This window comes from Saccopteryx leptura, chromosome 6, assembly GCF_036850995.1.
Source record: "Saccopteryx leptura isolate mSacLep1 chromosome 6, mSacLep1_pri_phased_curated, whole genome shotgun sequence".
Lineage (NCBI taxonomy): Eukaryota > Metazoa > Chordata > Mammalia > Chiroptera > Emballonuridae > Saccopteryx > Saccopteryx leptura.
This window is the reverse complement of record NC_089508.1, coordinates 158,094,711-158,117,876: the sequence shown is the minus strand read 5'-3', so window position 1 is coordinate 158,117,876 and position 23,166 is coordinate 158,094,711. Positions and strand designations below refer to the sequence as shown.

The 23,166-nt window shown below is 39.2% G+C and overlaps 1 protein-coding gene across 8 annotated transcripts in view; it reads right to left on the bottom strand.

The window, feature by feature from the left end:
• The window catches only part of SMAD5 (SMAD family member 5), a 78,648-nt gene that overhangs the window by 5,739 nt on the left and 49,743 nt on the right, over window positions 1-23,166 (bottom strand). For all 8 annotated transcript variants that reach the window (XM_066343523.1, XM_066343520.1, XM_066343521.1 and 5 more), the window contains 2 exons: window positions 2,919-3,140; window positions 714-970 (listed from right to left, as the gene is read on the bottom strand). In XM_066343523.1, the coding sequence (XP_066199620.1) occupies window positions 714-970; window positions 2,919-3,140 (479 nt within the window). The remainder of the gene's footprint in view (window positions 1-713; window positions 971-2,918; window positions 3,141-23,166) is intronic.

Here is a 23,166-nt window from a genome sequence, read left to right as displayed (position 1 = left end):
GCTACTGGTAACTGATGTTTATAACAGACCCACAGGAAAGCAGCAAGGAAGCACTGGGCCGTGGGACTGAATGCCAAAAAGGAAACTCCCACACACGGCGTCTAACAGTTGCTCTTCTCGGGCTCAGTCTATAAGGACCGAATAAATATAGTATAACACTTAAATACTGTATATCACTAAAATTCTTTCTAAATTCTGCTCATGAACTATCATCATCTTTGGAATGCCAATAAACTCTGGCCAAGAGTAAATGATAAATTTGAGAAGTTCATTAAACTTTGCAAAGTCCTCAATAACAGAGCTTAGATACAAGAAATACAATTTTAGTATTCTAAAGAATTCTTCACTTGAATGTGATCTAATAATAATGGAAACTGTTAAAGCTAGGGAACTTAAAAAGAAATGTTAGTATTAAATGCTTTCTAGTAATTTTGTCTTTAACTTAAATTCTTTATAAACTCAGCCCATATTCAACAGCAAAATCATGCATGCATTTTGCAATAGTATCGTGCATTTTAGGTCTGGTTTATAAAATAAAATCTCAGACCCATCATGTGGTTAAAGTTATAGAGTCAAGAATTTCATTTTAAAACCTATTAATGAGGCCAAAAATTACCACCTTTCATTTAATAATGGCTTTTTAAAAAGTTATATCCTCCAGACATATACATATTTACAGTGACTCAAATAAGCTCCATGTTATACCCACTTACCTTGACAAAACTCATCCGAATCGTACACATTTTGGTGAGCTCATATACTGCCTCAAACCCATGGTTGACAGACTGAGCCAGAAGCTGTGCAAACTCTTGGTTGTTAAAAATTTTGAGGCTGCAGCTGCTGGGAATTTTACAGACAGTGGTAGGATGAAAGCCGTGATGAAAGTTGCAGTTCCTGCTCTGTACAAATATGCTGCTGTCACTCAGACATTCTGCATACACCTCACCGCCAACATAGTACAGATGAACACCTTAAAAAGACGGGCATTACAAGAGTCAACAAAGCAGAATTAATGAAACCAAAGAGGCTGTATGAGGTGCAACCATGAACACTACCCATCTATAGCAAACTCCCCAGGATTTAAATAGAAGGTACCACTGGATGGCCTTATGCTGCCAAAGATAATCAAGAGGTTACTGTCTACCTAAATCTAAAATTGTCCTCAAATAACTAAATAAGACTTAAAACCCAAGTTAGAAGCGTATAAGGTTATTACTTCTTAGGGGTTTTCCCTTTTTCAACAATTATTTATCATCTCTATGAGAGAAAACAATGTCCTATGATGAGTCATTTCAAAGGAATGCTTGGTGCTATCAACTATCATAGTCACTTGGCAAACAGTTTCATACTCCTTCTGCTAATGGAGGGAAGAGCAGCACTGAAAAGAAACCCTAAGGCATGTACGTCTACTCAGATCTAAAACGAGCCTTAAATGGTAGATGGATCGCCTGGCAACCCCATCGGGGCCAATGCTTGAGTACGGAGCTATTTTTAGCTATACTCCATTGGAGTATAGCTCCAATAGAGCTTATAGTCAGTGCCACACTAGAACCAATCGAGCCACTTGGCTGAGGGGAAGGGGAAGAGGGAGAGAAGGGGAAGAAGCAGATGGTTGCTTCTCCTGTGTACCCTGGAAATCAAACCCAGGACATCCATACACCAGGCCAACACTCTATCCACTGAGCCACTGACCAGGGTGAAAAAAAAATGACCTGTGGACTAAAGGGTCCTAGAACTACATATACTGGGAAAACTGATTCTAGAATTAAAGAATTCACCAGGTAGATTTCTCTTGAATTATTCTACTGTAGTGAGAAAATCAATGCATAGAAGTGAAGCATTTCACCTAAAAACAAAAAAAATCAAGTTGGCTAACGTCAAAAGAGAATCAAAACAATTTATTTTTGGCCATAGCATTTTTCTGAATCTCTTCTGTAAGAAATTGCATCACAATTATATGTACCTTTTGTTCAATGTTTAGACTAAGATTTCCTCAAGTCAAAGAAGCAAAAATCAGCAAGTGGTAAAAACAAAATTTCTCAAGAAATGGGTGGCACACTCTCCCTCCCAGGAGCAAACCCCTGCCTTCCCTCCCCCCTTGCTTCCCCCAGGCACGTTACCTTTGCCTCTCTCTCCTAAGCTCCCAGGGCCCTTCTTCTCCTCTGTAACTTGTCTCCACAGCCCAGCTCACTCACTTCTGCTACCTCTGTAACTTTCTAAATAAACTTTACTAATTTGGGAAGAAAAAAAAAGAAATAGGCACAAAACTCTACCTGAGACAGATTTCCTTCCCAGCCACTCCATATAAGAGAGTCTGACATTCCACTGTAATGTGAAAAGTTCTTTGTGTGTTATGGCAACTGTCTTGCAGAACAAACTATAAATAAAACCTCTTTACCTGAATTAAAAGTTGGGAGGAGTGATGGTGAAGCTATGGAAGATTTCTATCACTCAAACTAGACTTCCTACCCACAACCTTTCTCCTCCAACATAATGAAAATCCCTACCTGTTATCTTACCCCTAAATAATCTATAAATACATAATTATAAAATTCTAATCCTTCAACAGCATTCAGGTATTCTACAAATGTTTGTTGTGTTATTAATATAAGCCAGGTACTGTTCTAGCTGCTGAAGATGTTGTGAACAAAACAAATCTCTGTAAAGCATATATTCCAGTCAAAAAATAAAGACAGAAGTAATAATATGCTTTCAGATCCTAAGTACTATGAAGAAAAACTAAACAGTAAGAAAAAGAGGACTGATTGTGTCTTACTACAACACCTGCAAACTGAAGGCAGAGACAACACATTTACGTATGTGCTTCGTACGCTCTCAGCCCCTTACACAATGCATAGTACACAGCCAAGTACAACAAAGACAGAATTCAAGTGAATATAGGAAAATGACAAAATTACCTTTTCCAATATGTCGCCTTGTGTTTTCAATTGTGGAATTGCGATTAACATTTGACAACAATCCCAAGCAGAATCTACTTTTGTTATTTGAAGGGTCTGTGAATCCATCTACTAACACACTAGTAGAAGATGCATGAAAAGCTTCCCCAACACGATTGTTTAATTCATAGTAAACAATTGAACACCAATGTTTGGGCTCTTCATAGGCAACAGGCTGAACATCTGTGAACAAACCAAAGAGAAAAATGTTTAATAATTATCAGAAACTCTAGATTCTTTATGTATTCCCATTTAACCCAACTGAAGCTCTATTTGAAAATAAAAATTTTCAGATATTTCACTTAGTCTCACTGTCCCTCCTAGCTTTGAGTCTGTAAAAGAAACCCCAAAATACCCATAAAAGAAACCCCAAAATTCCTTGAATATGACATTTTTAAAAACTAGATACATACAAGGATAATCAACATCCCATTTTAAATTGTTTTTCTAGCAGAATCTAATCCAGGTTTAAATTTACAATGACAAACATGTTTCAGTATCCTAAAAGATTTAACTATACCAGTATCTATAAAATTATACTAAACAAAAATGTGAATTAAAAAACTGAGACTCTCAGCAAACTAGAATAAAGAGGAACTTCTTCAACTTGATAAAGACCATTTACAAAAAGAACTATAGCTAACATTCTACTTAATGGTGAAAAACTAGCTGCTTTCCTGCTGAGATCAGTAGTAACAAGGCAAAGATGTCCTCACCACTCTTTTTCAACATTGTACTGGAAGTCCTAGCTAATGCAGTAAGACAAAATAAGGAAATAAAAGGTATACAGATTAAGAAAGAAGAAATAAAACTGCCCCTTTTTCCACAAATAACATGACTACCTGCATAAAAAATTTGAAAGGATGGACAAACAAAAAAATCTTCCTGGAACTAATTATCAATTACAGCAAAGTTGCAGGATGCAAGGTTAATAGACAAAAGTCAATCACTTTCCTATATACCTGCAATAAACAAGTGAAACTTAACATTAAGAACTCATTACTGCCTGACCGGGCGGTGGCGCAGTGGATACAGCGTCAGACTGGGATGCGGAAGACCCAGGTTCGAGACCTTGAGGTTGCCAGCTTGAGCGAGGGCTCATCTGGTTTGAGCAAAAGCTCACCAGCTTGAGCCCAAGGTCGCTGGCTCGAGCAAGGGGTTACTCAGCCTGCTGAAGGCCTACGGTCAAGGCACATATGAGAAAGCAATCAATGAACAATTAAGGTGTTGCAATGTGTAACAAAAAACTAATGACTGATGCTTCTCATCCCTCCGTTCCTGTCTGTCTGTCCCCGTCTCTCTCTCTCTCTCTCTCTCTGTAAAAAAAAAAAAAAAAAAAAAAGAACTCATTACTATTTACATTAGCACTCAAAAATAAGATACTTAGGTAAAAATCAAACAAAAATAGGTATAAGATCTTTGAAAAAACTGTAATACACTAATGAAAGAAATCAAAGAACTAAATAAATGGCTGTATCATTCATAAATATGAAAATTCAATATTGTGAAGACATCAGTTCTTCTCAACATGATCTATTAATTCAATGCAACACCAATTAAAATTCCAGAAAATTATTTTGTGGAAGTCAACAAACTGATCCTGAAGTTTATATGGAGAGGCGAAAGACCTAGAATTGCAAACACAATATTGAAGAACAAAATCAAAAGATTGACACTAACCAACTTAAAGACTTACTATGAAACTATAGCAACCAAGGCTGTGTGGTACTGACAAAAGAATAGACCAACAGAACAAAAGAACAGAAGAGAGAACCTACAGAAATAGACCCATAGATAGATATAATTAACTGATCTTTGAAGAAGGAGCAAGGGCAATATGGAAAAAACATAGTCTTTTCAACAAATGATACAAGAACACTCACATGCAAAAATCTTAATCTAGACACAGATCTTATACCCTTCATCAAATTACTTCAAAATGGATCACAGACCTAAATGTAAAATTCAAAACTATGAAATTTCTAGAAGATAACCTAGGAGACAATCTAGAGGACCCTGAATAAGGTGATGAATTTTTAGATACAACACACCAAGGCAAGATCTATGAAAAAAAGATAAGCTAGACTTCATTAAAAATTAAAAACTTCTCTGCAAAAGGCACTGTCAAGGGAATAAGAAGATGAGACAAAGACTGGAAAAAAATATTTGCAGAAGACACATCTGATAAAGGACTGCTATCCAAAATATAAAAAGAACTCTAAGAAGAAAATGAACAACCCAATTAAAATATGAATCAAAGACATGAACAGATACCTCACTGCAGTGGTGGGATTAAAATAATTTAACAACCGGTTCTTTGCCCTAATAACCATTATAAGTATAAAAAAAGATATACCAAAAAAGGTAGCTTATTATTTCATGCATTTAATACTTAAGTAAGAATAAAAAAGGTACAAAAAATTAGATAAGAGTTTTAAAATATTAATGAAAAAATATTAAATACCTGACAAAAAAACAATAAAACTGTTATCTAAGATATTTCCATACTGCTTCTTGATTGGTGTCCACACTTGCAATTTTTTCACCTATGGATGGAATGAACATTACTACAGGATCTTAGAATACACTGTTATGCAGATGAATGTTAAAAAAGAGTAAGGAATGTAAATTTGTGATTTTCACATTGGGTGGCTGCCCAGGTGCCCACCTTAGAGAGAAACCTTGATTACAGTGCCATTTTAACAACCAATTCACCAAACTCAACAAAAAAATTACCATATTTTTCGCTCCATAAGACACACCTGACCATAAGACACACCTAGGGTTTTAAGGAGGAAAATAAGAAAAAAAAAATCTGGCCTGACCAGGCAGTGGTAACAGTGGAGAGAGCATTGGACTGGGACCTGGAGGACCCAGGTTTCAAACCCCAAGGTCACCAGCTTGATTGAGGGTTCATCTGGTTTGAGCAAAGATTACCAGCTTAAGCCCAAGGTTGTTGGCTTGAGCAACGGGTTACTCGGTCTGCTGTAGCCCCCTGGTCAAGGCACATATAAGAGAGCAATCAAAGAACAACTAAAGTGCCACAATGAAGAACTGATGCTTTTCATCTCTCTCCCTTCCTGTCTGTCTGTCCCTATCTATCCCATTTGTCAAAAAAAAAAAAAAAAAAAAAAAAGAAGAAGAAAAAATCCTGAAACAAATGGTGTGTTAAAATATTTAATAAAATACCATATTTTTTGCTCCATAACATGCATGGGCATTTTACTCTCCACTTTTGGGGGTGGGGAGTGCATCTTATGGAGCAAAAAATACGGTAGGTATTGGTTCTGCCAAACCAGTGTGAACTGGCTGAATCCCACCACTGCCTCATCAGAAAATATACACACATGGCAAATAAACATATATATAGAAAGATGCTCCACATTATTTGTCATAAGAAAAATACAAATTAAAATGACAATGGGTTACCACTGCCACACATAATGGCCAAAATCCAAAACACCAACACCACCAAATGCTGATGAGGACGTGGAACAATATGAACTTTCCTTCACTGCTGGTGGGAATATACAGTGGTACAGCCATTATGGAAGACAAGTTTGATGATTTCTTATGAAACTAAACACACTTTTAGCATACAGTGTAGCAAATGTGCTCCTTGGTATTTTGTGTGTGAAAACTATGTCCACACAAAAACCTGCACACAGATGTTTATTGTAGCTTTATTCATAATTGCCCAAACTTGGACACAACCAAGACGTCCTTCAGTAGGTGAATGAATAAACTATGGTATATCCAGACAATGAAACATTATTCAAGACTAAAAAGAAATGAGCTATCAAGCTATGAAAAGATACAGGGGAAACATCAATGCAAATTACTAACTGAAAGAAGCCAATCTGAAAAGGCTACATATTGTATAATTCCAATTATATGACATTCTGGAAAAGACAAAACCATGAAGACAATAAAAAGGCCAAAAAGGGAGGTAGGGATGAACAGGCAGAGCACAAAGGATGTTTAGGGCAGAGAAACTATTCTGTATGGTACTATAATGGTAGATAGATGTGCAGGGGAACTCACTTTAAAGATGGCCCCAGCAGCAGAGGTATCTGGGAAGTGCTGTCCTCTCCGCAGGTGCTAAACTCTCTGTGGCTCTCTGCAACCTCACACTGGGCTGACTGCTCAGAAAGCCAGAATGATGCTGCTACCCACAGACAAACGTCTGCCCCAGGAAAGAGGATAATGAACATAGAGAGTGTAATAACTGCCGGATGTTACCTTTTAAGTTAGAAATGCATTGTTCTTTCTGGTGGGCTATGTGACTGCCTACCACATGGTTTTGCTATTAACCGCCTATTAAAAGGGACCCTGTTCTAGGAGGGGTAGGTTCAGCCCAGCCTGCCACCACTGCAAGCCACAGAATATACAACAGCAAGAATGAACCCTAATGTAAATTATGGATTCCAGGTGATAATGATGTGTCAGTGTAGGTTCACTGATTGTATTCAATGTTCCACCCTGGTGTAGGATTCTGGGAGTGCGGGAGACTGCATCTGTGGAGGCAAGGGGAATGTGGGAACTCTACTTTCTGCTCAAATTTGCTGTGAACCTAAAACTGATCTAAAAAACAAAGTCTGTTAAAAAAGAAACAAAACAATTAAGAATAACAAAGTGAGCTGTTACTTTTGAGTAAAAGGTGGTATATATTTTAAAAGTATCAGAACAGTGGAAAATAATTTATATATTATAAAAAATACAGACAGCCCCCGACTTACAATAATTCAATTTAAGATTTTTCAACTTTACAATGGTGTGAAAGCCATATCCACTCCATGGAAACTGTACTTTGAATTCTGAACTTTGATCTCCTTCTGGGCTAGCAATACATGGTAGAATCCTCTCTCAGGATGCTGGGCAGTGGCAACAAGCCACAGATACCAGTCAGTAACATGATCATATGGGTAAACAACTGATAATCACAGTGCATTCATTGTGGGAGATAATTCTGACCAACTTCAGGCTAATTTAAGTGTTTTGAGCACTTTTTAGGATGGCTAGGCTAAGCTATGATGTTTAATAGGTTAGGTGTATTAAATGTTTTTTTTGTTTGTTTGTTTGTTTGTTTGTTTTGTATTTTTCTGAAGCTGGAAACGGGGAGAGACAGTCAGACAGACTCCCGCATGCGCCCGACCGGGATCCACCCGGCATGCCCACCAGGGGCGACGCTCTGCCCACCAGGGGGCGATGCTCTACCCCTCCGGGGCGTCGCTCTGCCGCGACCAGAGCCACTCTAGTGCCTGGGGCAGAGGCCAAGGAGCCATCCCCAGCGCCCGGGCCATCTTTGCTCCAATGGAGCCTTGGCTGCGGGAGGGGAAGAGAGAGACAGAGAGGAAGGAGGGGTAGGGGGTGGAGAAGCAAATGGGCGCTTCTCCTATGTGCCCTGGCCGGGAATCGAACCCGGGTCCCCCGCACGCCAGGCTGACGCTCTACCGCTGAGCCAACCAGCCAGGGCCTTAAATGCTTTTTGACTAAAAGATATTTTCAATTTCCAATGGGTACTGACCAAATTCTTATTCGTGTAAGTCAAGAATTCATAATGAACACAGTAGGTGGGAGGAACAAGGAAGCTCTCCACCCAGTGCTAGCAGGGTGTGTGTCCTGTAGCTATAATCAGGCTGAAGTCATGGACCCTCAATTTTCTTTAAAAAAGGCAGGGATAAATACGCGAGAAAAACTTAAAGAATGGTCACATGGTTTATGTTAAGCAGTGCTAAAGAACTGGTTAACTTTGAAAATTTAATTCTGAAATGATTTCTGGTCAGGATGGTGGCATAAGTAAATGCAGTATTTGAATCGTCCCACAACCATCATTCAAAACTGCCGGAAGTGTAGTTGAATTATAGTCCTACAAGTACGGCTACAAGTAGGGCTTAAAGAAGCCACATCTAGACTAGTAGGAGGGGCAGAGACACAGAAGGGGCTGGTCCGACACTCATGTGTGGCTGTTTAAAATTGGGAGGGATGCCCTGCTGTCTGACTCAGCGGTAGAGCATCCTCCTGGTGTGTGGAAGTCCGGGGTTCAATTCCTGGTCAGGGCACACAGGGGAAGTGACCATCTGCTTCTCCACCCCTTCCCGTCCTCCTCCTTCTTCTCTCTTTCTCTCTCCCTCTCTTCCTCTCCCACAGCCATGGCTCAAATGGCTCAAGCAAGTTGGCCCTGGGCACTGAGGATGGCCCCTGGCCTTGCCTCAGGTGCTAAAACAAGTTGGTTGCCGAGCAACAAAGCAAGCCCCAGATGGGCAGAGCATCACACTATAAGAGGGCTTGTCAGGTGGATCCTGGTCAGGGCACTACAGGGAGTCTGTCTCTCTGCCTCCCTGCTTCCCATGTGTAATATATATAATAAAATAAAATTGGGAGGGATATCTCTGCTGTGCAGGTTCCCCTTGAGGAGCAAGAGATCCCAGCCCCACACTAGGCCTCCTAGCCCACGGTTCCAGAGCCAGGAAAAGAAGTCCCACAACTTCTGACCAGCAGGATTATGGCTAAGTGAAATGGAGAGCTGCAGGAATCCCACGCAGTTCCTCTTACAGGGCCATGCACGAACGTAATTAGATTCACTCTAAGCTCCAGCACTGGGGCAGCAGTTTGAAAGGAACCAGGGACATACATGCAGGAACTGGCTTGTCAGGCATCAAAGCAAGAGCTGGGGGCAGGGAGTGCAGCCTTCTGCAAGTGCTGGCAGAGGCCATTCTTCCTTTTCTGAACCCCCCACCCCCACAGAGCAGGCAGGCAGTCCACCATATCTGAGTTTCCATCAACCTGGTTCACTTTGTCCCATCCCACTCAATTTGCAGGCCCACCAAGCCATTTTCAGTGGCTTTCTCATATAAATAGCCTGTCTTGGCTTATGCTCTTTCCGAAAATCTCTCAAACAAGCAGCATCTGGTCTCTGCATACCCTATACCCCCTGCTAAGAATCCCCAGGCATAGCTCTAGCTGCATCTAGCCTTGGTTCACATCTTGGCCTCTCCTGGTCAGCTCCAAATCCAGTACAAGTAGCAGCCATCTGCATACTGCTCTGTAATTTGTGCCAGGTGGCCCCAGGCAGGGCACACAGGTAATGGTTTACCTTGCACCCTCTGGAAGGTCCCAGAGTCAGTGCACCTGGTGGACAGCTTCAGACCATCCTGGATTACAACCTCACCACCTCCACAAGTGACACACTCAAGGGGCAGACTCGGTGAGCACCAAAGCCCCTGAAAAGCACGTTCTGCTCCATAGGGTTGACTCCTACACAGCAGTTCCTCCATTGTAGTAGCAGCCAGACCTCAAAGCTCATCATCAGCCTGGGGGTGAATCCCTCCCAGTGACACTAAAGCAATCAACACTCAACTACAACAGGACAGTGCACAAAGTCCACATAGGGAAGCACTCGCAGTGCCCAGCTGGGTAACTGCGGAGGCTGTGCCACTGGGCCCTACAGGACACCTACTGCACAAGGCCACTCTACCAAGTCTGGGAGATGTAGCAGCTCTACCCAATACCCAGAAACAAACACAGGAAAGCAGCAGCAAGGAATGCTGAGACAAAGAAACAGGTCCCAAGTAAGAGAACAAGAGAAATCTCCAGAAAAAAGAACTAAATAAAACGGAGGCAGGCAAACTACTACCAGATACAAAGTTTAAAATACTGGTTATAAGATGTTCAAGGAATTTAGTGAGAACTTCAACAAAGAAATAATAAGCATAAAAAATACAGAAACCGTAAAAAATAAACAGAAATGAAGGATATATTAACTGAAAAGAAGAATTATTTACAGAGAATCAAAAGCAGAGTACATCAAGCTGAGAATCAAATTAGCACTTTGAAATAAAAAAAAGCAAAAAACCCAAAAGGAAAACAAAGAAAAGAACACTCAATCAGACAGCAAAAAGAAAAAAAGAATCCAAAAAAATCCGAAGATTGTTTAAGGAGCCTCTGGGACAATTCCAGGCGTAACAAACAACATTAGCATCATGGGGGTGCCAGAAAGAGGAGAGAGCAAGAAACTGAAAACCTACTTGAAAATATAAAGACAGAAAACTTTACCAGGTCATACAAGTCCATGAAGTGCAGAGAGTCCCAAACAAGATGATCCCAAAGAGGCCCCACACCAGGACACATCATAATTCAAATGCAAAAGATTAAAAACAAAGAGAGAAACTTGAAAGCAGCAAGAAAAAAAGCAGTTAGTTACCTACAAAGGAGCTCCCATAAGACTGTGAACTGATTTCTCAACAGGAACTTTGCAGAAACAAGCAGAATAGAAAGAGTCAGATATAGATAACATTTTTTCTTTTAATGAGAAGAGGGAAGAGAGAGATAGACTCCTACATGCGCCCTAACTGGGATCCACCTGGCAACACCATTCTGGGACTGATGCTCAAATCAAGTGAGCTATCCTTAGTGCCCTGAGGCAGACGCTCAGACCCACAAGCTATCCTCAGTGCCCAGGGCCAACGCTCAAACCAGTGGAGCCCTGGCTGTGGGTAGGGAAGAGAGAAAGGGGAGAAGGAGGGAAAGAGAAGCAGATGGTCACTTCTCAAGCATGCCCTGACCAGGGATCAAACCTGAGACATCTGTACACCAGGCCAATGCTCTATCCACTGAGCAAATGGCCAGGTCTCAGAGAACATTTTGATGAATGTCAAATGGGAGGGGGATGGGTGAAAAAGGTGAAGGGATTAAGAAGTACAAACAGGTAGTAACAGAACAGTCATGGGGATGTCAAGTACAACATAGGGAAAACAGTCAATAATATTCTAATAACTATGTATAATGTCAAATAAAAGACTGATCAGGATGATCACTTAGTAAGTTATATGTCTAATTACAGGGTTGTACACCTGAAACTAATATGACATACAGCTGACTATATGTCAACTGTAATTGAAAAATAGAAAATGACTGAGGCCCCAGTCCATTGGTTCAGTAGTAAAGCGTGAGCCTGGCGTGTGGATGTCCTGGGTTCAATTTCCAGTGAGGGCACACAGGAGAGGCAACCATTTGCTTCTCTAACCTACCTGTCCCCTTCTCTATTTTCTCTCTCTTCCCCTCCTGCAGCCATGGTTTGATTGGCTCAAGCAAGTTGACCTTTAGCTCTGAGGATGGCTTTGTGGCCTTTATTTCAGGCACTAAAAAAAAATGGCTCAGTTGCTGAGCAATGGAGTAAGGGCTCCAAATGGGCAGAGCATCACCTTCTTGTGGGCTTGCCGGCTGAATCCCAGTTGGGGACACATGCGGGAGTCTGTCTCTCTGCCTCCCCTTCTCTCACTACAAAAAAAAAAAAAAAAAAAAAAAAAAGAAAGAAAAAAGAAAATGATTGAAAAATAATAAAAGTAAATAAACAAAATTTATTTGATTATTCAATTGTAAAGAATTCAGATGAGAAAAAACAGAGAACAATATTTCAATGTGGACCCATAGAAAGAAATTCTAACAGCTCAGATTTTAAATAAGTTTATATAAAAATGGAACAAGGAGGGGCCCATAAACAAAGACATACAAATGAGTAGCAGGAAGTTATAACAATAGTGTCAGGAAAACTAGAAGCTCATAGGGAAAAAATTGCTAAGCTAAACTAAAAAGACAATTTTGGTTAGGATGAAAAGGAGAAAAAGAAAAACTTTGCCTGTGCTCAAGACAAAGGCCCCATTATTAACTGGTGATTCAGGACCCTGAAATTTACTGATTTTTAAGTACTTCCCTGTCAAAGAAAAAAACACACAAAATATAACTGAAATTAAGAATAAACTTTGGTGAAAAAAGACATCTATGAGGGTGAGAAGACTTGAGCACCAAGTTCCTCTACAAGGACTCAGTTGTTTGGCTAAGAAAAACTGCAAGCATACCACACTATTCCACTGCACCATCTGACCTTTGGAGAGTCGGGAGAAAAGGAAAATGATTGTTGGGGTAAATATAGTCCATGTTTTCAGAAGATGATAATACCATTCATTGGTTATTACCTGATGCTATATGCTAAGATCATTACAAATATTGTCTAATTCAATCAATATACTAATAATACCTATGTAAAAAATCTTTATTTTACAAATAAGAAAACAGGCTTAAAGATTTTTTTTTAAATCTACCCTAAGTTGCAAAACAAATAAATAGAATTCAAATCCAGAAATTCATGTTCTGAGGCATTCTGCTCCAAATGAGGGTAGATTTCATCAATTACAAGCAAATTAGTATGATAAAATTCCTAGGTGAATTCTAAACCTTGAAAAAGCAAAGACATTATTCAGACATTAACACATTGTTGACCAGCAATTTTCAGCAGAAGTTATCCCATGACACCGGCTATTTTTCATAATTGAGTATGAAAGTGAAACAATCTAAATAAACTTCAGTATACTTTATTTATACATAATAAATTTAAATGAAACTCTGTACATATCAGCTACATATTATATTTTATACATATTATATATTTTAGTAATTTTTTTGGTGTGGTATACTGTATAGCAATCACCTATGTGTAATGGTACCCAACATTTTGCAAATATATCTGGTTTCGCTGCGCTTTTCTTTTGAAACACACACTTTACACATTCTAGTTGGACTTTTTTTATACCAGTGACTATTTTTTCTAAAACGTGGTCTTTTAGTGCTCTGAAAGCCTAAAAGGTGAATCAATGTAAGGAGCTGTTAGAAGTACTACAAGAAGTGTTAGGTTCTGAGCTGCACTCATTTGAACCAGCAGATATTCATTCCCTAGCTACTTCAAGTAGAAGTTTTTTGTATCTTATTTGTCTATTGCAAATTTTGAATGCACTGAATAAAGCGCAATTGAGAAAGAATGCTACTTTTTTAGACTACCTTTATACTTTTACGAAAGATACTGCTGTTCGCCAAATACTGGTCTGCTCAATCGACTCCCTTCATGTATTTGTTGTAGTCTAATATGCACACAGGTTTAACTAGAGTGTGTCCGTAAAGTCATGGTGCACTTTTGACCAGTCACAGGAAAGCAACAAAAGACAATAGAAATGTGAAATCTGCACCAAATAAAAGGAAAACTCTCCCAGTTTCATACCTATTCAGTGCAGTTCAATGTGGGCTCATGCACAGATTTTTTAGGGCTCCTTAGGTAGCTATCCCATATAGCCTCTACAGACTCGTCACTGACTGATGGCCTATCAGAACGGGGTGTCTCCACCAAACGGCCGGTTTCCTTCAACTGCTTATCCCATCGAGTAATGTTATTCCTATGTGGTGGCGCTTGGTTATAAACGCGCCGATATTCACATTGCACTTTGGTCATGGATTCGAATTTAGCGAGCCACAGACACACTGAACTTTTCTCTGTACCATCCACATCTTGACTGGCAGGGCCGTGGGCTGCTCCACTGTATACACGATGTTACGCCATCATCTGCACATGCACACATGCTGCCACATCATCCTACAGAAAACTGGGAGGGTTTTCCTTTTATTTGGTGCAGATTTCACATTTCTATCGTCTTTTGTTGCTTTTCTGTGACCGGTCAAAAGTGCACCATGACTTTACGGACACACTGTATATCTTCCGTAGAATTTCTTTTTCACTTTCCAGTTGTTTTCATAGAGGCACCGTGGATATCACATTCACTAGTCTTTCATCTTTCCATGATATAAGGACAATAGGTCCTTTCCGTAAAAATGTCATTTTCCCTCTCTGAAGATTCTTTGACTTTTCTTTTAGTACCTCTTGCAAGCCACAGTTTTCTCTTATGGTACCACAGATTAATGTTTTCTAATAATATTTCAGCCGTAGAAATGCTGTTATAGTAATTATATGTTGGTAAACATGATGCCAAGAATCAAAATATGCTCTAAGACAGATAATATAGTTTCTTGCAGCCTTTTGCCTTCACCCAAATAAATCTCTAAGTTGCAAATGTATAATATATTTATTTTCACTTTCTTCAAAAAGCATTCTCACTAAAATCCCATATTTTATTATTTTTGCCGGATTATATGTTCGGACGCTGATACATTCTCTATATGGTATCATTGCTTCATCTAGGGTAACTCCTTCTTAGGTACATACAAAGACTGAAATTTTGGAAGAAAGTAATCCAAAAGAGGCCTAATTTTATACAGTCTGTCTTCATTAGATGTATTTTGTGAATTATTAGTAAGATGGAATAATGTAAGAATTTGCTTGAACCTCATTCTGCTCATAGTTTTAGTAAATATTGGAGCTTCAACCAAAGGGTCCATTGACCAGTAATCTGTCCAATGTGATTTTCTCATTCGTCCTATCAATATCAAAAACTGAGAAACTTCTTTAAATCAGTATTGGTAACTTTCGTCCATGGTACAGTTTTAGACTTTTTTGTCAAATTGTTCCATTTGGTGGTGGTATAAATTGGTTTGAGAAACAGCTAAATCAAAAAAATCATCACTAAAAAGTAATTCCATCACTTCCCTGATGCTTCCCGATCACTAAAGTAGGCAGTTACACCCGAAGTATTTGAATAATCCTCCAAGGTTGGTGTAATATCATTTTCAATCCACTCTTCTTCAAAATCACTTTCACTATAAGATCTTATTACATTTCTTTTTTTGTTGTTTTGGTGGTCTAATATCAGACTCATTACTGTCTTCTAATAAACTATCAATTTCTACATCACTACAGTATATTTCAAAATCACTCAGACAATCAGATAATGTCTGCATATAATTCATGGAAAAGTTCTTCACTTTCACGATCCGTCATGGTTGAAACTTTGGTAATACTATAATTGTGATAAAAACCTAAATATCAAGAAAAGCCACTTTTTTTATAATAAACTGAACATGACTGAACGTGAAAGATTTTACAATATCCTTGATATGTATGTTCAAACTGTGAGGGGTTAGAAGATAGTCCACATTTAGAGGGCTAGACACTGATTGTTTTTGTTTACCATACCTTCGATTGCAGTCTCACACCTGGAGGAGTGGGAAGAAAAGGAGTCTGCATGAGAATATAGAATTAGAGAAGGGTGTGCTGTTTTTCGAACTTCGACCCTCAGGGCAAAGAGTCACAAATACAATAATCGCTTATCACCCTGAGTTTCAAAAATTGAAATAGCTAATGCAAGTGCAAACACGAGCTAACTCGTGAACGGTCAACAATGTGTTAATGTGACTATTGCGGAGCCTGAAATGTAACTTTTTAATTTTTTTAATGTTTATTTATTTATTTATTTATGTTTCTGTATTTTTCCAAAGCTGGAAACGGGGAGAGACAGACAGACTCCCGCATGCGCCTGACCGGGATCCGCCCAGCACGCCCACCAGGGGGCGATGCTCTGCCCCTCCGGGGCGTCGCTCTGTTGCGACCAGAGCCACTCTAGCGCCTGGGGCAGAGGCCAAGGAGCCATCCCCAGCGCCCGGGCCATCTTTGCTCCAATGGAGCCTCGCTGGGGGAGGGGAAGAGAAAGACAGAGAGGAAGGAGAGGGGGAGGGGTGGAGAAGCAGATGGGTGCTTCTCCTGTGTGCCCTGGCCGGGAATCAAACCCGGGACCCCTTGCACGCCAGGCCAACGCTCTACCACTGAGCCAACCGGCCAGGGCCTGAAACTTAACTTTTTAGAAACATGGGGCTCCTAAAAAAAGCATAATGTGACATTCAGTCTTTCAGTATTATCACAAACATGTGTAACATACACAAAAACATCATTCTTTTAAGTAATATATAAAATGACAGTATCTTACTTCTTCTACACTTGTGACATACCAAGAAGTTTAGAGCAGGGGTCCCCAAACTACCGCCTGCGGGCTGCATGCGGCCCCCTGAGGCCATTTATCTGGCCCTTGCCGCACTTTCGGAAGGGGCACCTCTTTCATTGGTGGTTAGAGAGAGGAGCATAGTTCCCATTGAAATACTGGTCAGTTTGTTGATTTAAATTTACTTGTTCTTTATTTTAAATATTGTATTTGTTCCCGTTTCGTTTTTTTACTTTAAAATAAGGTATGTGCAGTGTGTATTTGTTCATAGTTTTTTTTATAGTCCAGCCCTCCAATGGTCTGAGGGACAGTGGACTAGCCCCCTGTGTAAAAAGTTTGGGGACCCTGGTTTAGAGTCTAAAAACAAAATGGCTTTTAAGCCACAATGAAATGACACTTCACACCCAGTAGGATAGCTATTTTTCTTTTTTTTTAAAGTGTTGACAAGAGTGTGAAGAAATTCGAACCCTAATACACAGCTGGTGGAAATGTAAATGGTGAAACCACTGTGGAAAACAGTTTGACAGCTCCTCAATAAGTTAAACAGAATTACCATAAAATTCAGCAACTCCAATCCCAGGTATATAATACCAAATGAGTTCAAAAGCAAAAATTCAAACACATAACTATACACCAATGTTCAGATGAGCATTATTCAGAATAGCCAAAGGGTATAAACAATCCAAATGTCTATCAACAGACACATGGATAAACAAATTGTGTTATATAATATAATAGAATATTATTCAGTCTTAAAAAGAAATGAATTTCTGTTACATGCTATAACATGGATAAACCTTGAAAGCCTTATAGTACGTGAAATAAGCCAGACACAAAAGACAAATATCTATTATAAAATTTTATTTAGGGAACTAGACAACTTCTCAGAGACAGAAAGTAAAATGATAGTTACCAACGGTCATGAGGAGGAGGGAGAATGGGGAGTTATTATTTGACGGGTACAGAATTCTGCTTAAGATCATGAAAATGTCCTAGAAATGGATAATAGGATGGCTACACAACATTGTGCATATACTTAACCCTTTGAGTAGTGAGTTCTTTTCACGTTCAATGACCCCCAGGAGTGAGTTGTTTTTTTTTCAAAAAATGAAATTAGTGCCAGTTCCAGTTTTATTAACTTAAAATCCTGTTTTTTTGATAACCAATTTATGGAAACAAGAACATACATTTGCCTTTTGTTAATGCTGCCTTACACATTTTAAAAATAAATCAATCACACTCTACTAGATAGTCAGGAGGCACGAGGATGTACACGAACATTTGTACTACTCAAAGGGTTAATATCACTGAATTATATACTTTAACAAGACACCCCAAAATACCTGAGGCAAAAACCAACAGAACTGAAAGCAGAAATAAATGGTTCAATAGTAATAGTTGGAAATTTCAATCTCCCACTTTCAAAAATTGATAGAACAAAATTAATGCAAAAAACTTGAACAATACTATCAACTAACGGGATCTGACTGAAATTCACAGATCACATAATACCCTATGACACCAGAATATACAACTTTTTCAAATGCACATGAAATATTCTCTGAAGTAGACCATACACTCTGCCAGGTTGGCAAGCATTTTCCGGTCACCAAATCCAGCAACATTAAAGGGTTATATACAACGACCAAGTGGAATGCAAACATTTTAGGTTTTGCAGGCCACATACTATTTGTCACATAGTCTTCTTTAACAACCCTTTAATAATCTAAAAACCATTCTTAGGTCATAGGTTATACGAAAACATGCATATAACAAGATGCAATAAATTAAAAAAAACTGAAATCATACAAAGTATATTCAATGCCCACACTGGAATTAAATTAGGAATTAACAACAGAAAGAAATGTGGGAAATTTTGAAATATTTGAAAATTGATTAACATGCTACCAAATAATCCAAGAGTCAAACAAGAAATCACAAGAAAAATTTAAAAATATTTTGAACTGAATAAAAATGAAAACAACACATATGAACATTTATGAAATACAACTAAAGGAGTGGTTAGAGGCAAATTAATAGTTTTGAACAGCTATGTTAAAAAAGAAGAAACAAACTCAAATCAATAACCTAAGATTCCACCTTAAGAAATTATAAAAGTAAACTAAACCTAAAGTAAGCAGAATAAAGGAAATAATAGAGATTAAAATGGAAATCAGTGAAAAAGAGAAAAGTTGGTTCTTTCAAAAGGTCAACAAAATTGGCAATCCTTTAGCTAAACCAACCAAGAAAAAACGAGTAAGATACAACTTTTCAAAATCAGGAATGAAGACATATTATATTATCCTACTTAGGAAACTAGACTAGGCAAATTTTCAGAGACAAAAAGTAAAGTGGTAGTTACCAAGTGGAAACCCCTATAGAAGTTAAAAATATTATAAAGGATGCCAAGAGAAATTTTATGCCAACAAATTAAACAATTTGGATGAAATGAACCAACTTCTAAAAAGAAATTACCAAAACTGACTCAAGAAAAAACACTGAACCTGAATACATACATATAACAACTAAAAAACTTGAATCAGTTTTTAAAATCTTCCCACAAAGAGGCCCTGGCCAGTTGGCTCAGTGGTAGAGCGTCAGCCTGGCGTGCAGGAGTCCCAGGTTCAATTCCTGGCCAGGGCACACAGGAGAAGCGCCCATCTGCTTCTCCACCCCTCCCCCTCTCCTTCCTCTCTGTCTCTCTCTTCCCCTCCCGCAGCCAAGGCTCCATTGGAGCAAAGTTGGCCCGGGCGCTGGGGATGGCTCTGAGGCCTCTGCCTCAGGCGCTAGAATGGCTCTGGTTGCAACAGAGCGACGCCCCAGATGGGCAGAGCATCACTCCCTGGTGGGTGTGCTGGGTGGATCACAGTCGGGTGCATGCGGGAGTCTGTCTGACTGCCTCCCCGTTTCCAACTTCAGAAAAAGACAAAAAAAAAAAAATCTTCCCACAAAGAAAAGTCCAAGCACAAATGACTTCACTGGTAAATTCTATCAAATAAAGAAGAAACAACACCTTCCAAACTCTTCTAAAACTAGGAGGAAACACTTCCCAACTCACTCCATAAGGCCATTATTACTGATACCAATGTCAAAAAAGACATCACTGCAAAACCACAGAACATTATCACATATGAATACATAAGCAAAAGTACTCAACAAAATATCAGTAAAACTAATATCGCAATATATAAAAAAAGGATTATACATCTTGACCATGTAGGATTTATCCTTGGAATATAAGACTGGTTTAACATCAGAAAATCTGTTTATGAAATACACCTTATTTACTAGAAAAAAGGGGAAAAAACCACTTCTGATCATCTCAACAGATGCAGAAAAGGCTTTTGACAAAATCCAACATTCATTCTTGATAAAACTTCTCAACTATGTAGCTAGTAATTTACTGGCTAAACTCTGCAGAACAGGGGTCGGGAACCTTTTTGGCTGAGAGAGCCATGAACGCCACATATTTTAAAATGCAATTCCGTGAGAGCCATACAACAACCCGTGTACGTTATGCATTATCCAATAAAAATTGGATGTCCCAGAGGACAGCTATAATTGGCTCCAGCCACCCGCAACCATGCACATGAGCGGTAGGAAATGAATGGACTGTAATACATGAGAATGTTTTATATTTTTAACGTTATTTTTTTTTTATTAAACATTTGTCTGTAAGCCAGATGCAGCCATCAAAAGAGCCACATCTGGCTCGCGAGCCATAGGTTCCCGACCCCTGCTGCAGAACAATGTTAAATAGAAGAAGTAAGAGTAGGTAGACATCCTTGTCTTATTTCCAATTGTAAGGGGAAAGCAAGTCAGTCTTTTATTATTAAGTATGAGGACAGCTGTAGGTTTTTCATATATGCCCTTTAAAAAATAATAAGAGAGAGAATTTAAAGGCATCCAAGGCTGGATAGGAAAAAACTGGTTTTTTTTTAATTCATAGACAATATGCTCTTGTATTTAGAACAGTGGCGCCCCCAACCTTTTTTTGGGCCACGGACCGGTTTAATGTCAGAAAATATTTTCACGGACCGGCCTTTAGGGTGGGACAGATAAATGTATCACGTGACTGAGACAAGCATCAAGAGTGAGTCTTAGACGAATGTAACAGAGGGAATCTGGTCATTTTTAAAAAATAAAACATCATTCAGACTTAAATATAAATAAAACGAAAATAATGTAAATTATTTATTCTTTCTCTGCAAACCAGTACCAAATGGCCCACGGACCGGTACCGGTCCGCGGCCCCGGGGGTTGAGGACCACTGATTTAGATGACTCTAAGAAATTCACAGACACACCCACAAAAAAACCCAACCTATCACTAGAATTGATTAATCGATGAATTCAGCAAGGTTGCAGGTTACAAAATTAATATCCAAAAATCAACTGTATTTCTGTATACTAATAAAGAATAATCCAAACATGAAATTAAATATATTCAATCATTTAGGAATAAACTTCAAAAGAAAAGCAGACATAAAAGGCTTTATACTGAACCCTGAGAAGATAAAAATAAATGAAGATGCTCCATGCCTGTGCACTGGAAGATGATGGCAAACCTCCCTGAACTGATTTAACGATTCATTGTGAACTCTATCAAAATCCAAAGAGGGATTGGGGAGGGGTGGATTGAGAAATTGATAATAAAATGATATGGAAATGCAAAAAACACAAAACAGCCAAACAATTTTTAAAAAGAACAAAGTTGAAGAACTCACACTTTGTTTTTCCAAAACTCACATACAGCTTTAATAATCAAGACTATGAGGTATAGATATAGAGATCAATAAATAAAATTAAGACTCCTGAAATAAATGCTAACTCTTACGGTCAACTGATTTCTGAAATGCCAAAACAATCCAATGGAGAAATTATATTCTTTCAACAAACACTGAGTGGCAGAACCACCTGACTATATCTGAATGTACAAAGATGAACAAAAAGTTAACATAATAGGAATCATATGCCTGAATGTAAGAGCTAAAGCTTTAGAACTTCTAGAATAAAACACATAAGAAAATTTTCATTACTATGGGATAGACAAAAATTTCTTAGATGGACCAACAGAAAAGAAAAAATTGTTAAACTGGACTTCATCAAAATTAAAAATTTTTGCGCTTTAAAAGATACCATTAAAAAAAACCCCACAGGCCCTGGCCGGTTGGCTCAGTGGTAGAGCATCGGCCTGGCGTGCAGGAGTCCTGGGTTCGATTCCCGGCCAGGGCACACAGGAGAAGCGCCCATCTGCTTTTCCACCCCTCCCCCTCTCCTTCCTCTCTAACTCTCTCTTCCCCTCCCGCAGCCAAGGCTCCACTGGAGCAAAGTTGGCCCAGGTGCTGAGGATGGCTTTATGGCCTCTGCCTCAGGCGCTAGAATGGCTCTGGTTGCAACAGGGCAGCGCCCTAGATGGGCAGAGCATCACCTCCTGGTGGGCATACCGGGTGGATCCCGGACGGGCACATGCGGGAGTCTGTCTGACTGTCTCCCTGTTTCCAACTTCAGAAAAATACAAAAAAAACCCCAAAAAAACAAAAAACCACAAACTGAGAAAATATTTGTAAATTATGTATCTGATAAAGCAGTGGTCTCCAACCCTGGGCCGCGGACCGGTACCGGTCCGTGGGCCATTTGGTACCGGTCTGCAGAGAAAGAATAAATAACTTACATTATTTCCGTTTTATTTACATTTAAGTCTAACGATGTTTTATTTTTAAAAAATGACCAGATTCCCTCTGTTACATCCGTCTAAGACTCACTCTTGATGCTTGTCTCAGTCACGTGATACATTTATCCGTCCCACCCTAAAGGCTGGTCCGTGAAAATATTTTCTGACATTAAACCGGTCCGTGGCCCAAAAAAGGTTGGGGACCACGGTGATAAAGGACTTCTATCCAGAATACATAAAGAACAATTACAACTCAATAATAAGACAAACAATGCAATTTAAAAATGGGCTAAAGAGGCCCAAGCCTGTTGGCTCAGTGGCAGAGCATCAGCCCAGCATGTAGATGTCCTGGGTTTGATTTGCAGTCAGAGCACACAAGGGAAGCGACCATTTGCTTCTCCATCCCTACTCCTCCCCTTCTCTCTCTTTTTCTGTCTCTCTCCCTCTCCCTTCCTCTCCCTGCAGCCATGACTCCAGTGATTAGAGCACACTGGCCCTCAGACGCAAAGGATGGCTCCCTTGAGCCTCTGCCTGAGGCACTAAAAATAGCTCGGTTGCAAACATCAGCTCAGGAAAAGGATTGCTGGTTGGACCCAGTCAGGAATCATGCAGAAGTCTGTCCCTCTATCTCACCCTCCTCTCACTTGAAAGAGATACATACATACATACATACATACATGCATGCATGCATATATATACATAAATAAAAATGGGCAAAAGATTTAAGTAAACATTTCACCAAATAAGTACATAAACATTTGCTACAGCATTATTTGTTAGGCAAATGCAAATTATAACCACAGTAAGGTAATACTTTATACCCA